Source organism: Peromyscus eremicus, chromosome 1 (assembly GCF_949786415.1).
Source record: "Peromyscus eremicus chromosome 1, PerEre_H2_v1, whole genome shotgun sequence".
Lineage (NCBI taxonomy): Eukaryota > Metazoa > Chordata > Mammalia > Rodentia > Cricetidae > Peromyscus > Peromyscus eremicus.
Genome location: NC_081416.1, coordinates 69,935,155 through 69,950,440, shown reverse-complemented (window position 1 = coordinate 69,950,440; position 15,286 = coordinate 69,935,155). Strand labels below are relative to the sequence as shown.

Sequence of the window (15,286 nt, the reverse complement as noted above, 5' to 3'; positions counted from 1 at the left end):
ACCTTTGACCAGCCACCCGGTGCAGCAGGCCTTCATCAGTCTTCTACCTGGGATCCAGCTCCCGCTTTGGGCCCCACCGTCTAGTCTCTCCGTCCAGCATGTCCACCTAGGTCCAGCACTTGCTGTGGGCACACCCCATCGCAGCCATTTCATCTCCTCACTTCCCCCTGCAGCCTCGGGAGGGGCTCTTCTCAGCTCACTTTCATAGACCAAGAGAGAAGGCTCTGAGTGTCCATTTGTCCAAGGACTCGCGGGAGTCAAAGCCAGCCCTCTAGGATCTCCTGTGTCCCTACGAGACGGACCATGACTGATGCCATGCAGTTGTAGAAGAGTGAAAGGTGCTCAGTGTGAGTGCCAGGGACACAGAGTGGGTACCTAAGAAAGGAGGCCAGGACTGGGAAGGCGTCAAGGAAAACTGCCTGCTGGACATGGCGTGTTCCCTGGGGATTGAGTCTCAGCCAAAGTTTTAATTGGGTAGGTTGGAAATGCACTTGAGTGAAGGGTGTCTGGCATATGAATGAGAATTAGAGACCGGTGGAGGTGGGACAAACAGGAGCCACTTGCCTTGTCTCCTTGTATGGCTGCCTACAGCCTCTGTCTACTCTTGGGTCTACTAAAGTGCTCAAGAAGCCGGATTGTAGCGTCTAGTTTTTGTTTTGTTTGTTTTGGGTTTTTGAGACAAGGTCTCATGAAATAACAGCCTTGGCTGGCCTGGAACTCACTATGTCACCAGGCTGGCCACAAACACAAAGAGATCTACCTGCTTCTGCCTCCCAAGTGCTGGGATTAAAGGTGTGCACCACCATACCTGGCTGGCTTTTAGTTTTGAAGGACTCTGTAGTTACCAACCAGAAACTCTAAAGATCTTCAGTAGACGTACAAATTGAGGACACCTTCTCCATACTCCAGCCATGGCCAGGGACTTCAAGGAGGTCTCCTAGGAGACCACCATCACACCAACAGCTGGTTCCTGCTCTGCGCACACTCACCATATGCTGCCATCTGTGGGATTCAGGAACCTTACTGGAAGCTGTCCGCTGTGTGGAGTAGGTTCAGGTGGCTCCATGGGCTGGGTCCTGGTTGAGAGGTGTCATCAGTTGAAGTAAGTCATGACTAGGCCAGGCCACAGGGTGATCCTAGGAAGTAGGTAACAGTGTCCTTTGCAAAATCCCTGCCCCGTTTCTGCTGCCAGCTGCCTGCTCTATCTAGTGCATCAGGTCTGACATTGCTTAGACCTGGTTTCTAGTCCTGTTGACTCTAAGTTGCTCTCGGTGGCCCTTCCTAGAGGCTTCCAGCCCTCCATCTTGTCAGCTTTTGTGAACTATGGGCTCTCTTCACCTCACAGTCAAAGCTGTAAACACTTTTCAGCTGAGATTTGGTCTGAAGGTAGAAGGAGGTGAGAGGTGCCCCTGCCATAGACATCGAGGGCTAGCCAGAGGTCACCAAGTTCAATAGCAACTCCCAGAGGGGCCACTCAAGGAGCCTTGATCTAGATTAGGTTGAAATGTTGCCAACCCAGAGCCGTTACGGCTGGGGCTCTGGGCTGTCCCCACCCCCTGAGCTCTTGTTCCTTGTCCCTGGAGACACTGGCCACAGTTGCATGGAGTGCTGGACAGAGTTCACGGGGGTGTTCTGCAAGGTCCGCACCCACACAGGTGGAGGACCTGATGACCTAGAGTGCAGTTCACATGGTGACTGACAAGTCATCTCCCCCCACACAACCCAGGGCTCTGAGTGTCACATCACAGGGTCAGAGGTAATGAAGCAAAAGATATCTCTGGATCTGAGTTAAGGGGAATCTAAGACATCAGCAGGTTTGGCTCCCACAAAAGCCAGAAGAATGGGGCTGGGAGTCCTGCCTTCTCTGGCTTTAAATCCAAGTTGCTCTGAAGGCCGTAAGGGACACCCCTCCACCAGACACAACAGGGCTTCCTGCTGTCTACCTGTCGGCTCAGAAATCACTCACAAGTTTCCTAGGGCCCTGTGGGGCAGGCAAGAGGCCAGGATGTCACATACCCGATCAGCAGCCAGCACCTTGGCCTGAGTCTGTGGCTCTTGAAAATGTGTGAGTCCTTGGGTAACTCCTTTCCCTGCCTCAGTTTACCCACCAGGGCTCAGTGCCCTTGTAACTGGCCTGACAAGCACCACCTCCTGCTAGGGAAGACCTCTGATCTCTCCCAGTTGGAGGACAGATCAGCTTGGGATGGGCTCTGGGTCCCTGAGGCTCTGTCTGTCTCAGGGGAGTTTGGTTAGATCAGCCCTGCCCCACCATAGGTCTTCAGCTATCGATGGGGCTGAGACCACCAGGGACCCTAGGAAGCCATGGGGCTAGAACAGACAACATGCCCCTCTCCTGCCTCTGGGCTGCACGCCCAGCCCCCAACATATGCTGCCCACATGCAGGAAGGGTGTGTCTCAGTCGGGGGCACAGGTCCCCATCCCACTCTGCTGACATGCTGACAAGTTTTTGCCCTGGTGGAGGTGGAGTGAAAACAGCCAGCTGGAGCCCCAGGAGGGGGATGGGAATGGGAGCTCATCTGGACAGTGTTGGGAGACGGGGCTCCTCACCACTGCACAAAGGGCTGGCTGGGAGCCCCGCCCTCCTCCTCAGCCCCATCCCTTCCGTGGAGAAGCGCAGGTGTTGGGGTTTGGGCTGGTTGGCCCTAAAGTGTACAGCATTTCCAGCTGCACTGCACTTCTGCTGGGGGTATCCACGGAAGGGATGCTCCCGCTTCAGAGCCAAAATGGCAGAGCATCGGGCAGCACACAGGTCCCTAGAATCAAAAGACAGAGGCTGCAGGGGTGATTCGTCTCTAAGACTGGTCCGCTGTAGCTTAGCAAAGACCCCTTTTACTGTTCTCCAGTTTACACCCTTCAGTAAGTTCATCTTCACACCCCAACACCTCTCATGCAAGCTTCCCAAAGGGACAGTGCCAAGTGCGAAGTAACTGACACTGAAGAATCCCTGCAGTGTCCCGAGTTCTTCAACCAAACTTGCATAGGCTTTGCATCTTCAGCCAAACTCCAAGACAGGATTCACGTGGAGGGTAATAAGAGAAGCACAAGGTGGATTAAGGCGAGGTGCTAGCACTCTGGAACCAGACCAGGTGGAGCTCTGTGGGAATTCTCCCACAGTGATCATGGACTAACCTTCTGAAACTATAAGGAAGCCCCCAATTAAATGCTTTTTTTTAAAAAAAAAATGCCCATTGGTATAATTATTATCTCCATGGGTGTCGGGTCCCCTGGAACTGGAATTACAGACAGCTGTGAGCTGTCATGTGGGTGCTGGGAATTGAATCTGGGTCCTCTGGAAGAGTAGTCAGGACTCTTAACCACTGAGCCATCTCTCCAGCCCCAATATGCTTTCTTTTATCCGCTGCTTGGTCATGGTGTCTCTACAGCAGGAGAACATCAACTAAGACACCTCAGTAGGGGCCTCAGGAAGACTCTTCCAGGCCTACCATTGGCCAGCCTCTCTTGTTGGAGCTTGGAGCTGGGTCATGGCCCTCATCCTTGACGTGTGGCCAACCTTCAGACTGCTCCAGGCCAATGAAGAATCCTGAGGAAGTCTTGTCCATGGAGGCTTCAGCTGGTGTCGGGTAGAGACAGGGCTGGAGATACAGGCTTTGGGCTGAGGGTCGCAGGATACAAGAGCTGGTGCCCGAGGTTGGAGGTACCATGAACTTAGGTACCAGGCAGGCCCAGCCCTCCAAGGGCTGTGACAGGAACAAATCCCTTTTATGTCTCTCAGCCACCAGGCCTTAAGTGCAGTGGACACCAGAGAGGCCTCAGCTGAATGAGGACATGGGCTCCATGGGAAGGATGTCCGCATAAGTATGTTCACAATCAGTATTCATAACCCAGTGTTTCCCCAAGGGACAGGGCAGGAACACCCAACTCTGGGCACGCTTTCCGCACCCACCTCCAGAACCTAGGACTAGTGCTATATAACAGGAAACAGAGGAAGAGGAACATTTGCATGAGAATTATGTCCAATGCAAACCACCCAGGTACACTCCTGGGAGATCACTGACCCTCAGGTACCGGCCAGCAGCCCAGCACAGGCCAGAGGTTGGCTACGGGCTTGGTTTAAGATGACCTGGCCTCTTGCCTGCTCCTCTGGAGCTCAGGGAACTGTGTCTTGACCGTGTGTGTTCTGAGCCAGCAGGTAGACAGCAGGAAGCCTTTGAATACATGCCCAGTAGAGAGGTGTCCCCTATGGGCTTCCAGAACAGCTTGGATTTATAGACCAGAGGAGGTAGGTCTCCCAGCCCCACCCTCCTGGCCTTCGTGGGAGCCAGTCTCTGGTTTCCAGGCTCCCGGGTAGTTCAGATTCCTTCCCCACCCACATTCAGATGTAAAAATGCCCTTTGCATCTGGCCCCATGAAGTGATACCCTCTGTCCTCCAGCTGCGTCACTGTGGCCTAAAGTTGGCATCGCTACCCCACGCCAGTTCCCAGGTCACTGAATGCCCTGTCCCTGGGCAGCCCCAGGACCTAGCCTCAGCCATCAGGGGCAGCCAGCCCAACTGGTCCAAAGCAGTGGACAAGAATACATGCCCCCCTGTAGTCATGAGAGCCCTGCCCTGCCTCTTGGGGAGCAGGCAGTGACTGGGAGAGAGCAGGAGCGAACCCCCTGGCAGCACTGCCCCTGAGGAGGCCCTCGACGGGCTCCTGCCATCTGTGTGCCCTGGAGGTGGAGGTAGCGGGAGGGAGGCTGTCCTTGCTGGACTTCTTTGCTTGGGTCCCTGTGCCGTTTTCCTTCACTGGGTACAAAGCCCATCCCTGTGAAGCTGGTCCGTGGGCTGCATGCACAGAACCGCCTTGTGTCTGCCCTTACCCAGCCCTTCCCTGCACTCAGCTCCTGGGGCATGTGGGGGAGGAATAGCTAATGACAGGCAGCACCCCGCCTCCTGAGCCCTTTGTTCATTCACTGGGTGACAGCTACTTCCTGGGTGACGCTGAGGGCCAACCCTGCGTCAGGGGACAAGAGGGTGAGCAACTCGGCCCCTCCTCTAGGAAGCACACCCAGCACCATGAGTGGCAGGTGGAAAAGCAGGGTGGTGTCCGGTCACAGTGGGACAGGGGACAAGCTCTGTATGCTCAGAGAGCGCCACACTCTACAGACAGTGAGAGTCAGAGGTAGCATACAGGAGTGGAGTCTTGAAGGGTATGCAGGTGTTCCCATAGAGCGAATCTCAAGAGCATTCTAGGCCTGGTGCTGGTGGTGGTGTATGCCTTTGAGGAAGAGGCAGACGGAGCTCTGAGTTTGAGGCCAGCCTGGTCTACAGAGGGAGTTCCAGTACAGCCAGGGCTACACAGAGAAACCCTGTCTCGGGGGGAAAAAAAAAGAGAGATCGAGCATTCTAAAGAAAGGCAGTGGTTAACAGTTGATGCAGGAGGATTGCTGTAAGTTTGAAGGCAGCCTGTGAGACCATCTCAAGAAGGAAGGGAGGGAGGGTGGATTGAAGAATTCTAAAACTTAGCATGGACAATGGCCTGTATGTGTGGGGAATGTCTGAGGCTGGTGGCTGTCGTGTGGAGGGATTGAGGTGGGATGGACCTCTGCTGAGGGTCTGGGCTGCGGGCATTTAAGACACTCAGCAGTCTATACAAGGGAGAGGCCAGAGCAGGTGAGCATCCTGGAACATCCCCGGCTGCAGGAGAGAGGGGAGGAGGTCAGACTAAAGAGATCTCCAGTGGATCCAGTGGAGGGCAGGGGCACGCTGGAAGGAACCAGTCTGGCCTGGCCAGAAAATACCCCATTTCCCTTGTGAGGAATCCACCAGAGGGCAGGATGGCAGCCATGCTGGTGGAGGCTGACTTGATCATGCAGCTTCTGTGAGACCCACCAGAGACTGCTGTGCAGGGAGAGAAGAGGGCCTCTCCCAGGTAAGCCCTTAAGCTCCAGATTCCAGACAGTCCCCAGGTGAGCCAGATGGCTGGCAAAGCTGCTTCTGCTGCCCCACTTCTAGACAGGATCCGAGGGCCGGGGCGAGCTGCTGCAGAGAGACATCCTGCGTCATCCCCAGCACAATGGTGGAAGCTGAGCTCAGGCCTTGGACCCATTCACAAACTCTCTGACCTAACTACCCATCATACCCTCAAATCCTGGCTGTTTCCTTTCCTTCTCTGCACAGCCCCCCACCCCCCACCCCCCACCCCCACCCCCACCCGTGAACATGGAGCTAGGCTATTCTTATCACCCTTCCCTGTGGAGAGAGGCTCCTCTGGTCCCTTCTAGTCCAGGGCCTTGGCAGCTGCAGGAAAACCCCTTCCCTCCGGGATGTGACCTCCAAGCTAGCGTTCTAGAATTGTCCGAATCTAATATCTGAAAAAGGACAACATGGGTTTTAGCTATTCTCAGGCAACTGAACCACTTCCTTCAGGCTGGGTGGAGGCTCGAGGGTGCAATAATAGTCTACTACAGGTTGTTACAGTTCCGAGGACGTGTGAGTCAGGCCTAGGGTAATCCCAGCAGCATGTCCCTTAGCAGTGAGTGGGAGGTTTGCAGAGTCTAGCCCTCCTCCTGCCACACCCTACTTGACTGCTTAGCAGCGTGAAGCCATGAAGCCTGGGGACAGTGGGAAGAAAGGGGCTTTCTGGTGGCCAAGACAAGACTCTGGCTCACTTCCCTGGCAAGGCTGCCCATGGTCCCTGGGATGAGGCCCACACATCTTCAGAGGACTGTGAAGATGAGCCCACCCTAGCCCCCTCCCCAGTCTTGCTGTCTGCTCAGAGTCCATTCTGAATTCAAGATTCAACCACATTGAGTGTCCAGGCTTCTGCACCAGCTCAGTGTCCAGCCAGACTACAAGCACGGCCAGATAATGGGTAAAGGCTTAGGCGAGGTCCTAGTCCTCAGCATCCCAGTCAGAGAATGGCTTTGCCAGGAGCCCCTGGCATCCCTATGAGGCAGCAGTGGCCTCCAAGAACTGGGCAGCACGTGGCACTCCAGAGCATCAGGGAAGGGAAGAGTTCTGATTGTCAATACCCCTAACCGTTCCCAGAAAGCACATGTACCAGACCAGCACCCCAATTTACCAATCAGGGTGCTCTTCTGGCTACTCTGCTACAGACAGTGGAGTGGCAGACAGGAGTGTGTGTGTGTGCCCTAGAGAGACTGCAGAGAGGGCACAGTGGGAGCCACAGCCCTGGCTGCCTGACAGGGCAGACAGCATGGAGGTTTCTTCAGGGTAAAGCCAGGCCCATGCTACATGCTGGGAGACAGGTTCACTGTGGCCAGTGGCTTCAGGAGGCCATTGTTGGGTCTCTGGCTGCTAAGGTTTGAGTGTGGTTTGTCCCCCAAGGGCTTGTGTGATGGAGGCTTGGTACCCAGTGTGACCATCTGGGACGTGGTGGGACCTTGAACGACTTGGGGGTCTTGGGGACGCTCACTGAGTTACTGTTTTCAGGAGGGGTAGGGGTGGTTCTTGTAGGCACTGAGAGGAAGCACCTGCTTAGTAGTGAGTTTTTAAAGCTTAAGCCTGACCCCAGAACACTCTCTTGTACCACACTCCCTCCATGACACTGTCCTTCTGTTCTCCGTGAGGCCTGAGCGAGGGACTCAGGTGGGATTTTCAGTCTCTAAAACGTGGAACTACACAAATGTCTTTTCTTTATGATGTTACCTGGGCTCTAGTACACAGTAATAACAAAAGTGGACTGTACGACGCTACCAGACTGATCTGCGGTCCTGTCTTCCAGGCCTGCCGATGAGCATCATCCGGAAGTGAAGGCTGACGGGTACGTGGACAACCTTGCGGAGGCTGTGGACCTGCTGCTGCAGCACATGGACAAGTGACGGGCCTTCGGGAGCAGTGGACAAGCGCACCACCCTGTGCCCACACTTCTTCTCACCGCTGTGCCCCCCTCCCCCACGCTTCCAGGCCCCAGGCTACCCAAAGCTCTGCTTGCCCTGCCCTCTGCCCTCTGCCCGCTGCCGGCATGGGCAGGTGCAGGCAGTTCTGGGATGCTTGTCCCTCGGTCAGAGCCAGCCCTCCCCTTCCTCAACGTCCCTCTACTAGTTCCCTGTCAGCATTCCTCCCTCCCCAGCCTCTGGGCAGAGGATTGTTCCCTACCTATATGGCCTGCTCTCCTCCCTGGCCCATGTCGTGTTTCCATTAGTGACATCCAGGAAGGTACAAGAGACTGGTCAGGCCTCTAGAAAATGAAACCCTCAGACATGGGCTAGAAGGTCCCCCTGAGTCCCTGAATTCCTTCAGTCACCATTGGCACGTGGTCCTTTAATTGGCACCATCCAATTGGATGAGGCATGTTGACTCCTCTTTGAACTCTCTGATGTGAGCGAGAAGCCTGCAGAAAACTCAGGGGCCTGCCCTGCACAATCCAGGAAGCCCAGAGCTGAGCCAGCCTGCCCACCACTCACAGCCCTACCTGGCCCCAGTCAGAGTGCCTGATGAGCAGTCTGCCCCCTCCCCCTTCCCTCAGGAAACAATGCCAGCCCACTGTTCTTCCTGTCCCCATGAGTTACCCAGACATGGGCTGGGGAGCTCTCAGGAAACTGAAGATACCCTCCCACAGAGCAGAAATGTCCACCTCTACAGTCAAGGCTGCGACACAGAAAGTACCTTGGAGTTAGGATGGACAGACTTGAATGTGCTGGAGTTGGGATGGACAGACTTGAATGTGCTGGAGTTAGGATGGACAGACTTGAATGTGCTGGAGTTGGGATGGACAGACTTGAATGTGCTGGAGTTGGGATGGACAGACTTGAATGGGCTGGAGTTGGGATGGACAGACTTGAATGGGCTGGAGTTGGGATGGACAGACTTGAATGGGCTGGAGTTGGGATGGACAGACTGGAATGGGCTGGAGTTAGGATGGACAGCCTGGAAGGTGCTGTGCCCAGTGCCCAGCTCAAACTAATGTTTCAATAAACGTGGCCTCAACAGTCCACCTTTGACTCAGCTTTTGTTGGTAAGGGTACAAAGTGGGTAGAGAAAGGAGGCCCCAAACAGGTTCTTAGGTTCCAACCCTGTCCCTGCCACTTGCTAGAGCCACTGAACAGTAGAGGGGCGAGGCTACGGAACTTCTTACCTGCTCTGACCCCTTTAAGAAATTCAGGGGGCTGGAGAGATGGCTCGGAGGTTAAGAGCACTGACTGCTCTTCCAGAGGTCCTGAGTTCAATTCCCAGCAACCACATGGTGGCTCAAAACCATCTGTAATGAGATCTGGTGCCCTCTTCTGGCCTGCAGGGATACATGCAAGCAGAGCACTTTATACATAATAAATAAATAAATAAATCTTTAAAAAAAACAAAAAGAGAAATAAAAAAAAAAGAGAGAGAGAAAGAAAAAAATTATTTAAAAAAAAAAAAAAAAAAGAAATTCAGACATGGGGCTGGAGAGATGTCAAGGAGAGTTTCTTCGTCTCCAGTGGGAGAAGACAGACCAAGGCAAACATCAGCACTGCCTCCTATGTTCATTCATATTTTTAAAGAATTTATTTTCAGTTCTATTTGTGTGTGTGTGTGTGTGTGTGTGTGTGTGTGTGTGTGTACAAGCATGACATAGGTACACTTGTGGAGGTCAGAGGAACAGCTTATTAGAGTTGGTTCTCTCCCTCCACCTTTAGTCAGGTTTGGGGGCTCGAACTCAGATCATCAGGCTTGCGCGGCAAGCCCCTTTACCAGCTGAGCCTCACCAGCCCTGAGTTTTCATTACTACAACGAAATACCAGAGGCAGGCTAAGTGTGATGGGTTTACGTGTTCGTGATTCTAGCACTCAGGAGGCAGAAGCAGAAGGATTGTCACAAATTCCAGGCCAGCTTGAGCTGCATGGCAAGACTGTCACAAAAAAATATAACAGAAAATGAAAGAAAAAGAGGAAGAAAAGAGGGAAGAGCGGGTTGTATAGCTCAGTTTGGGAGGCCGGAGGGCACAGCTCCAGCCTCAATTGACGTCTCATAAAGACCTCCTGGAATCTGCCATGGTGAGATGGGAAGACAGAGAGGATGTCCCTTTTGAGGACATGCCCCATCTGACCTCAGGACCTGCAACTTTTTTGGTTGGTTTTTGTTTTTTCAAGACAGGGTTTCTCTGTGTAGCTCTGGCTGTCTTGGAACTCAATCTATAGACCAGGCAGGCCTCGAACTCAGAGATTGACCTGCCTCTGCCTCTGAGTACTGGGATTAAAGGCGTGCACCACCACCACCCGGCACATTTTTCACATTTTAAAGGTCCCACCAGCTCCTGACATCACTATCTAGGGAATCAAGCCTCCAACTTTTGACTCTAAGGGCAACACAGCCATCTCCAACCATTCCTTACTATACCTGGCAATGGTGAGCTGTGCTGTCCACAGTGGGACAGGACAGAGGGCAGTGGCCTTCTCTGTGGGGCCTCTGGGACAGTACTCCCTCCTACCCGAAGTGTCGGTTTCAGAATCTGCTGAATGGGTAGCTGATATTGTGGGGTTTTTTCCCCCAATTGATCCAGAAGCCATTGATGACTCTCCGGAGACTTCTCATAAACAGAGATCAGCTGAGGAATTGGCTCAATGGGTACAGGAGTCAGCTGGGAGGGTGCTCACTAAGAAGGAAGTCAGCTGCAGTCCCTTGCTAGCCATTCAAGCATGGGGACCTCAATTGATCTCCTAGGACTCAGGTTAAAAGAGGGTACCAATACGTACTTGTAATCCCAGCCCTAGAGAGATGAGACAGGAAGAACCTGGAGCCTGGATGGCCAGCCAGCCTAGCCAAATCAGTGAGCTCCAGGTTCAGTGAAAGTCTCCATCTCAAAACACAACCTATAGGCCGGCAAGGTGGCTCCGTGAGTAGGCACTTGCCACCAAGCCTGACAACTTGAGTTGGATCCCTAGGACACATAAGACGGAAGGAGAGAATCAACTCCTGCAACATGTTTTCTGACCTCCATACTCGTGCCATGGCCCACACACTCACACAGACTCAAATAAATAAATGTAGTGAAAAACAAAACATGAAAGAAAGAGATTGAGGACAACGTCTGACATTGACCTCTGGCTTCCACACACATGTGCATACACACACGCACGCACGCACACACAACCAAAAATACGATGTCATCTGAGGACCAAAACCTGAGGTTGACATCTGGCCCCCACACGGGTGTGCACACCCTAGTGCAACTACAAACACACAAAGGACCACTGACTCCTTTGTTCGAGGACTTCCCTGAAACCCCAGGTCCCCCCGCACTGTGAGCACACCAGCGGGGCCCTGCTGGGCAGGCTGACCTCTAGTTTATCAGAGAGGAACAGTGGCTGACTGTCTGCATCAGGATGAGGGGCCACCAGTCTGGCCAGTGTCACGGACCTTCCAAGAAGGGTCCTTGGCTTATTAGCTGGATACACAGAAAGCTCCAGGGTTGTCCTGCAGCAGTTCAGAACGGAGGGGGTGTGGACACTAGAGCTAGTGCCGTAGGTTGTGCTTGCTAGTGAGTGCGTCCCATGGGTATTGGGGTCTCTCTCTCTCTCTCTCTCTCTCTCTCTCTCTCTCTCTCTCTCTCTCTCTCTCTCTTTCTCTCTCTCCCCCCCCTCTCTCCCCTCCCTCTCTCTCTCCTTTGATGCTTAGCAGTTGCCACACTGGCTTTCATTGACTGGTCTCTCCAGAAAAGCTGAGCTTTTTCTACAGACCCTGTATGATCTGGGGGCAGAGACCACACTGTCCTCTGAGCCATGGTCCTTAGAGACCATGGTCCTTAAAGTGACCCATCCAAGGTCCAGAAGTAAGAGGCAGAGTGGAGACCCATGGTCTATCCCACATCCTGTGCCCTTTCTGAAGTTGGATTCTGAGATGCTCCCTCCAGCCTTGTCTGAAAGCCCGTGAAGACGGCCTGTGGGGAGCTCAGGGCTGCAATCGTCCAGCACACAGCTGTCCTCTCCCTCCAGAGAGGATCCGTTCCTGCCCCCCTACATCCGACGGCCCCTGGCCTTGATGCTTCTCAAGGTGACACCACTGCCCAGTGGCATGGCTTCCCTCCTGGTCCTTCAGCTGTCCACCAGTCAGCCTACAGGATTATCACAAGGGGCCCCACTGCCTACGACTCTTATGTCCTCAACAGGTGGACCAATCAAGAAGAAGCCGCCTGCAGGTCACCTTAAAATGGAGACACAGGAGACATAGCTATGTGGCGAGGCTACAAGGGTGTTCAGGGACCCACTTCACAAGCCAGTATGATTATCATTATCCCTCCAGCTTTTCCTCGGGTAGTAGCCATGTTGACCAATTCTCGCTAAATTTTGATATTTGGGGGCCAACATCAAACAGAAGCAATGTTATTGTAGGAACTACAACTAGAAAGTTTAAAAGAAACCAGTAGCCACTTGGAGGTCTGGCCACTGTCCAGCCTGGGGCGTTTTTTTTTTTTCCCTTGGCTTTCGTTCTATGCACATTTCTAGAAAGGGCTGCTCTCTAGTGTACAGAGGGCCAGCATCAGCTTGCTCACAGAAGTCCACTGGGTCCCTAGCCCTGTGTACAGACAAGGGGCCTGCTTAGTGATTGGGAATAGCCCTAGATGGATGCACCCATGAGCCAGCTGGACTTGGAGTCTGCAGAACGCCAAGGCCTGCAGCTGTCCAGCGACAGCAGTGATCCCCACAGCAACAGCTTGTGAGCCCAAGCCTGGCCGCGAGCATGGTCCTCAAAGTGCAGAAGACACAGAAATGTTAGGGAGGCACCAGAACAGAAGCCAGGGCAGCCATGTTGTCAGCTTGGGCTGGAGCAGAGTCAGTATGAAACTGGTACCCCTGGGAAGTGTGAGGTGCAGGTTTAAGAGGCTGTTGGGTCATTCAAGGCCACTGTGCCCTGCCTTTGGGAAAGCTTGGTGGCTTTCCTTGCCCTCTTCCTGATGTTGTCACCTTACCTACAGGGTACGAAAGGCAGAAGGGTGGTGTCCTGGGAAGACCGAATGATGGCCAGCCTGGGATCTCTCGTGTGTGCTCAAATTTTAACTGTGTGTGTGTGGTGTATGTTGTCTGAGTATGGGTGTGTACCAGTGTACATGTGATGGCCTTTACCTGCCAAGTTCTCTCCCTGGCCCCAAAGGTGGTCTTGTGGGTTGTTTTGTTTTGGTGGCTTTAGGGACTGAACCTAGCACCTAGGTGTTTTGAGGCAGGGTCCCGATATTTAGCCCAAGCTGCCCTTGAGTATGCAATCCTCCTGCCTCAGCCGCCTGAGTACTGGGGTTACAGGTGTGTTTCACTACTCCAGGACACCTTTTTCTTTTAAAGTTTTTATTTTTATTTTTTGTTTATGGATGTTCTGCCTACATGTGTCTGAACCACATGCATGCAGTACCCAGGAAGACCAGAAGATGCCACCAGATCCCCTGGAACTGGAGTTACGGATGGTTGTTAGCTCCTCTCTGTGGGTGCTGAGGACTGAATCTGGGTCCTCCGGTTCTCTGTCCACCCCCACCCCCCTTCTTCAGTTACATGTTCACATACCATTTTGTTTGATGGAGGATCTGTTGTCAAAAAAGCAAAGCAGAAGAGTATTCCAGGATGTCACTTCCAGACTAGGCCACAGTAGAGGGTCTAGGAGAACATTCCAAGGCCAGATAACATTGGGTGACAGAAATTAAATGCTCCCCACTGGGTCCTCAGGACTGCAGACACAGTGCAACGCCTGAGTTTTAGTGACCCAGGTCTCCAGTTTGGAGAGTAAGCTCAGGGCTGTGTACCCGTTCTGGGGTGAACTGTGTGTTCTAATGCCTCCACAGCTCAAGAATCAGAGTTCTGAACAGTACTGCCCTCCACGGGGGCAGAGGCCCTGAGCTGACAGCCCAGCTCTACTTCAGTACTGCTCTGTGGAGGAGGAGGTTGGTGCCCAGGCCCTGCGGGACTCTTCTTGGAGGCCTTGTCTCTCAGCCAGGTCAGCTTCCTCTCTTGCTCTCACCTCAGAAATAACAAGGCAGCCTGCCCCTCACGCCAGTGTAGGTCTCTGGCTCCTCCTTCGAGGCTGTGAGGATGGCTGTGGCTAGCCCTCTCTAGAAGTTGCCCCCAGTCACCCTGCACTGCATCCTCTTCCCAAGGCACGAGGACAGAAGTCCACCCTGTGGTCTTCCCAGTCCGGAGCCAACACTCTCATGGACAAGAGTGGGCAGGAGAGCTGCTGGTTCACTGCCCCCAACAAAAACCACACAGCCATGCCCAGGCAGCCGGGGGTTGGACCAGGAAGCTTTATTTACACAGTAAAAGTAACAAGCGAATTCCTGAGACTACAGCGACTGTAGCGAGGCAGTCACGGCCTGTGTGGGAGGGCAGGCAGCGGGAGTGGCACTAGTGAGAAGACCCAGCACGGGCTGCCCACGGACTGCTGCCACGGTGGGGGCCTGACTCACCACACCAAGTCACCACACTACCTGAAACTGGACCACCGCTACCACCTGCCCGGGACAGCACACATGGCCCGAGCACAGCCTGCAGGCCAGTCTGTCCCCGACCCCTGGGCGTCCCTCGACACTGACAATGCGATTCATTTGCCAATGAGACTATGCTAGGAGGTCAGGCTATCCTACGTAGGCTACAGAAGCTCCATCAGTCTGCAATTTTAAAATATTTTTCTCTAGAGGCCTGACCAGCAGCATGGATGTGGCAAGGGACAGCATTGTGGGCTGCATGGGCAGAGAGTCCCTGAGCCCTGGCTCCTGGCTTACATTTTAAGTGGCCATCATTCAAGTAATTTTAACCACGTCAGTGGAAATGGGGTGCAGGATACAGGGGTAGTTCTAAGTGCTGTGAACCTTGAATGAGCCCGAGAAAAAGTCTACCATCTATCTGCATAGGAGACCCATCTGGAAACTGGGGGGGGGGGGGATTTCCTGTTTAATATGGACCTTTCTTTTATTTAACTTTTTTTTCTGCATACAAATTTAGAAAACGTTCCTACTACAAAAGAAAAAAATTGAAGTAAGGCTTTCTGAGAATGAATGCCCATCTGCATGTGTGTGCAGAACAAGTTCCTTGGGCCTGTACATGAGGAAGCCCATGGGTGCTGACCGGGTCCTCCCTTCACCACCCATGAGTAAGGCAAGCGTGGGCAGTCATGTAAACTGTCTAGGCCGCTACCCTGAACTCAGGTCAGGCGCCTGCAGAGGGCAACTCCTGTCAGTCCCGTGGCTTTTGGAGTGAGCGGGCGGGGATGCAGCGTAATGGATGGTCCCCTTCCCTAGTTGGCTCTGGTGGAGCCACAGCTTGCTCAGGACCTTTGGGCTCCCTAGGCAAGTGGGTGGCCAAGCATACTTTGGGGAATGGCACTCACAGGCAGGCTGAGGAAGG

At 53.5% G+C, this 15,286-nt stretch overlaps 1 protein-coding gene across 1 annotated transcript in view; it reads left to right on the top strand.

The window, feature by feature from the left end:
* Window positions 1–7,937, top strand: part of Lhpp (phospholysine phosphohistidine inorganic pyrophosphate phosphatase) — a 95,827-nt gene extending 87,890 nt beyond the window's left edge. The window contains exon 7 of the mRNA XM_059265411.1: window positions 7,711–7,937. Coding sequence (XP_059121394.1) covers window positions 7,711–7,807 — 97 coding nt within the window. The 3' untranslated portion in view covers window positions 7,808–7,937. The remainder of the gene's footprint in view (window positions 1–7,710) is intronic.
* Window positions 7,938–15,286: the final 7,349 nt, after the last annotated feature.